Source organism: Penaeus chinensis, chromosome 13 (genome assembly GCF_019202785.1).
Source record: "Penaeus chinensis breed Huanghai No. 1 chromosome 13, ASM1920278v2, whole genome shotgun sequence".
In the NCBI taxonomy this organism is placed as follows: Eukaryota; Metazoa; Arthropoda; class Malacostraca; order Decapoda; family Penaeidae; genus Penaeus; species Penaeus chinensis.
Genome location: NC_061831.1, coordinates 11,012,266 through 11,017,265, shown reverse-complemented (window position 1 = coordinate 11,017,265; position 5,000 = coordinate 11,012,266). Strand labels below are relative to the sequence as shown.

General features: G+C 40.3%; 1 protein-coding gene across 1 annotated transcript in view; it reads left to right on the top strand.

Moving 5' to 3' along the window:
- Positions 1–5,000, top strand: part of LOC125031769 (TNF receptor-associated factor 3-like) — a 17,881-nt gene that overhangs the window by 8,989 nt on the left and 3,892 nt on the right. Inside the window, exons 3-4 of the mRNA XM_047622712.1 lie at positions 4,059–4,218; positions 4,590–4,695. Coding sequence (XP_047478668.1) covers positions 4,059–4,218; positions 4,590–4,695 — 266 coding nt within the window. The remainder of the gene's footprint in view (positions 1–4,058; positions 4,219–4,589; positions 4,696–5,000) is intronic.

Here is a 5,000-nt window from a genome sequence, read left to right as displayed (position 1 = left end):
TTCAATCTACAGACTTACCTTTCAATCTACAGACTTACTTTCAATCTGCAGACTTACCTTTCAATCTACAGACTTACTTTCAATCTACAGACTTACCTTCAATCTGCAGACTTACTTTCAATCTGCAGACTTACTTTCAATCTACAGACTTACCTTCAATCTGCAGACTTACTTTCAATCTACAGACTTACTTTCAATCTGCAGACTTACTTTCAATCTACAGACTTACTTTCAATCTACAGACTTACTTTCAATCTGCAGACTTACTTCAATCTACAGACTTACCTTCAATCTGCAGACTTACTTTCAATCTACAGACTTACTTTCAATCTGCAGACTTACTTTCAATCTGCAGACTTACTTTCAATCTGCAGACTTACCTTCATCTGCAGACTTACTTTCAATCTGCAGACTTACTTCAATCTGCAGACTTACCTTCAATCTGCAGACTTACTTTCAATCTACAGACTTACCTTCAATCTACAGACTTACCTTAAATCTGTAGACTTACTTTCAATCTGCAGACTTACCTTTCAATCTACAGACTTACCTTCAATCTACAGACTTACCTTCAATCTACAGACTTACTTTCAATCTACAGACTTACCTTCAATCTGCAGACTTACCTTCAATCTGCAGACTTACCTTCAATCTGCAGACTTACCTTCAATCTACAGACTTACCTTCAATCTGCAGACTTACCTTCAATCTACAGACTTTCCTTTAATCTACAGACTTACCTTCAATCCACAGACTTACCTTCAATCTACAGACTTACCTTTAATCTGCTGACTTACCTTTCTATCTACAGACTTACCTTTAATATACAGACTTACCTTCAATCCACAGACTTACCTTCAATCTGCAGACTTACCTTCAATCTGCAGACTTACCTTCAATCTGCAGACTTACCTTTCAATCTGCAGACTTACCTTCAATCTGCAGACTTACCTTCAATCTGCAGACTTACCTTCAATCTGCAGACTTACCTTCAATCTGCAGACTGACCTTCATCTGCAGACTTACTTCAATCTGCAGACTGACCTTCAATCTGCAGACTTACCTTCAATCTGCAGACTTACCTTCAATCTGCAGACTTACCTTCAATCTGCAGACTGACCTTCAATCTGCAGACTTACCTTCAATCTGCAGACTTACCTTCAATCTGCAGACTGACCTTCAATCTGCAGACTGACCTTCAATCTGCAGACTTACCTTCAATCTGCAGACTTACCTTCAATCTGAGGACTTATCTTCAATCTGCACTTACCTTTAATCTACAGACTTTCCTTCAATCTGCAGACTTACCTTCAATCTGCACTTACCTTTAATCTACAGACTTTCCTTCAATCTGCAGACTTACCTTCAATCTGCACTTACCTTCAATCTACAGACTTACCTTCAATCTGCAGACTTACCTTCAATCTGCAGACCCACACTCTGATGACTTACCTTCAATCTACAGACTTACCTTCAATCCACAGACATATCTTCAATCTGCGAATTTGCACACTTACCTTCAAGTTTATTTAGATTGCTATGGATTATACTGGCAAGTTAAGAGTTTTAGTAAATATCTTTTATTCAGCTTTTTTAGGGTTACCAGAATGACATAATGAATTGTAGTTGATGTTGATCAAGATTATAATCTGCAGATTATATTCGTACTTAAATGGAAACACAATCAAACTTTCATTTCTTTTAAACTCAAGTTGAAATAATGTAGGTACGCTTCCACAGTTTTGATTGTATATGTAATGTGAGTTTGATACTGTACCCTTAAAGGGAAAGTTTCAAAATGCTTTATCTTTGACTCAAGTAGAATAATCGCTTTACTCTAAAATGAAAGTTTAAAAATGCTTAGTCTATAACACCGAAGCAGAATAAACGCTTCGCTATAAAAGGAAAAGTTTAAAAATGCTTAGTCTTTAACACCGCATCAGAGTAAACGTTTCGCTATAAAATGAAGTTTCAAAATGTTTATAGTCTTTAACACAAGTAGAATAAACATAGTCCCACCGCTCTTCCAGCAGTGAATTCGTGAGGAAATCTTTGTCTCCACTCGTGGCCTCCTCCTCAGGCAGTCGCTTTTGTTCCCGGCTCTGCTTCGATTGCCTGTCGATCATTTTGTTCTGAAGAGGAGATGTCGTTCCCGCGCCGATTTCGGTTTTCCACTGAGAGGGAGGGTCGATCTGTTTTTGTCTATCTTTAGTTTTGTCTTTGTTTCTTTCTTTCTGTCTGTTTATCTGTCTGTCTGTCTCTGTCTCCGTCTATCTCTGTCTCTGTCTGTCTCTGCCTCTGTCTCTGCCGGTGGAAATTCTCCATTTGTTCCGATCCTCAGTTTGAGTCGAGATTCCCGCTGACGTCAAGCGGAGGGAGGCCCAGTGTGGTGTTGACTCTCTGATTGCTCTTTATTGTCGGAAAATTCATAATCAATCCCTGCCTGGTCTCTGGGCCCGTTTCTGCTGACGTGTCCGAGGGAGATTCCTCGAGGTTTCTTCCGTCGGTCATCTTGGAAAGAAGTCAAGTCAGGAGGAAGGTCTTTTTGCATTACAAGAGAAAAAGGGATTGTTTGTGCTTGTTTTTTGTGTTTGTTGTTTAAGTTTGTGTATTTTTTACTTTTTTTCTTACAGTAGTCATGACTATATTTCCTTGTTGCTTTTTCTCAGGACGATTATACACGTATTATCTTTCCTTTAACTGATACACTTACCAATCTTGTCAGGTATTGAGAGATATGCAGTGATATTGGTCCTTACATACTGTCAATTGATAAGTAACTACTATAAAAAAAAAAAAAAATCTAAAACGGATTTCTCATGTCGAAAGCAGTATTGGTAGAAAAGAAATTAAGAATTAAGGAAACCAAATAAATGGCAACTCAAGAAGTCCACTTGGTATGGTTTTTTTTTTATTACAAAAGGACAGGAAAAGCCCACAAGACTCTGAATATACCATCGGGAATATGCAACCGATAAATCATTATACGTAAACATAATACAGCCTTGCTTGGGTTTCGTGTGTGTGTGTTCGTGTGTGTTTTTATGTGTGTGTGTGTGTGTGTGTGTGTGTTCGTGTGTGTGTGTGTGTGTGTGTGTGTGTGTGTACACACACACACATACGTACATAGATAGATAGAGTTTTTATTAAACCTTACTCATCCTCCAGGCTTCGTAAAAGGTAGTGAATCGCGAAAAAGAAATATGGAAAAAAAGCTGTTTTTTTATCATTGCCAGCGGTTATTCCGTATCAGAATACATCCTCTCTATGTCTTTCACCCCCTTTCATCTCCCTCCCCCCCTTCCCCTCCCCCCATCCCTCCTCCCCCCACACTGTTGGAGGTGAGAGAAACCTATTGAACGACGGTGAACTGAATGACTAAGCTGGCCTTGAATATGCTGAAGGCTTCACTCCAAGTCTCGATGGTCTGCATTGTTCGATTCCTGAGATATCCTGAGAAAAAGCCATTTTATGAATATATAGATGGATAGGTAGATAGATATAGATATAGATTTGTGTGAGTGTGTGTGTGTGCGTGTATGTGTGTGTGTGTGTGTGTGTGTGTGCGTGTGTGTGTGTGTGTGTGTACGTGTGTGTGTGTGTGTGTGTGTGTGTGTGTGTGTGTGTGTGTGTGTGTGTGTGTGCATGTATATACATATAAAGACTACGAAAAAGTTATTAATCCTGTAGTACTAGTAGTTTATTCGCATTATAGTGTTTATTTTCTTAATTCTGCCTGGAGCTGATGACTGACATTTTTTCTTTCTTTTCGCCTTTCTTCCTTCTCGGCAGGATGCAGGAAATTGAAATCATTCCTAGATTTCCTAGGCAAATCAAATAAACCGAACTACTGGTACTTTTATTTGAGTAAGATGTAAATACATACACCCACTCACATAAAGTCAGACACACACACACACACACACACACACACACACACACACACACACACACACACAAACGTCATCAATGTATCTGCATAAAAGAGGGGAGGGAAGGGGAGCAAAAGGCCATGCCCAACATCTAAGCTCGCATTAACCCCGAATTGCCTGCCGCAGGAGAACTGAACGAGCGGTTCGCGGCGCTGCAGAAGCAAGTAGTAGACCAGTTCAACGTCCTGCAGTCGATGGTCCTCAGCGTCGAGGACCAACTCAGGACCCAAGACAAGCAGATGAAGAAACACCACAGCAAGCTAAGGCAAGCCATCGGCACCATGAGGTAAGCAGCTTTCCTGTGGCGAGGAGGGACGCCCCTGAGCCGGAAGAGCAAATCAGCCACAAGAACGCTTGCAAGAGGTTAAGGAGGAGGGGCTTATCCCTCCCTGTACAAACTGTTTCTCTCATTTGCTAAATATACTTGTAAATTGTTTCCGGATGTTGGGCTGGACAAAATCTACATACATACAATGGATATATAAACATCGTGGAATGAACGTGACATTACGTATATATAGATAGATAGGAATGTGTCTAAAATGGACTTATACATTTGCAACATACACACAGTCATCCTCTTGCATGAGACTCAAGATCCTTAGGAAACGAGCATTTTACCCAAATCCAGTTCTTAACTTGACCGGCACTTCCCAGGGGCGGCGTGGAGGGCGCAGACGATGCGGGAAGGGGAATCGACTTCTTCGATGACCTGGACGACCAGCCCGACGAAGACGCAGACGATTACAGCCTCAGGGAGGGGGTAGGTCGGTGGGCATGTGTGTACGTGTATATGCCGTAATTCTGTATGTAAGGGTGTATACGTATATATAAATGTGTGTGTGTGCACACATAAGTATATATAAATGTGCGCACACACACACACATACACACACAAACACACACACACACACACACATATATATATATATATATATATATATATATATATATATATATATATATATATATATATACAGAGAGAGAGAGAGAGAGAGAGAGAGAGAGAGAGAGAGAGATAGAGAAAGAAAGATAAAGAGAGAGAGAGAGAGAGAGAGAGAGAGACAG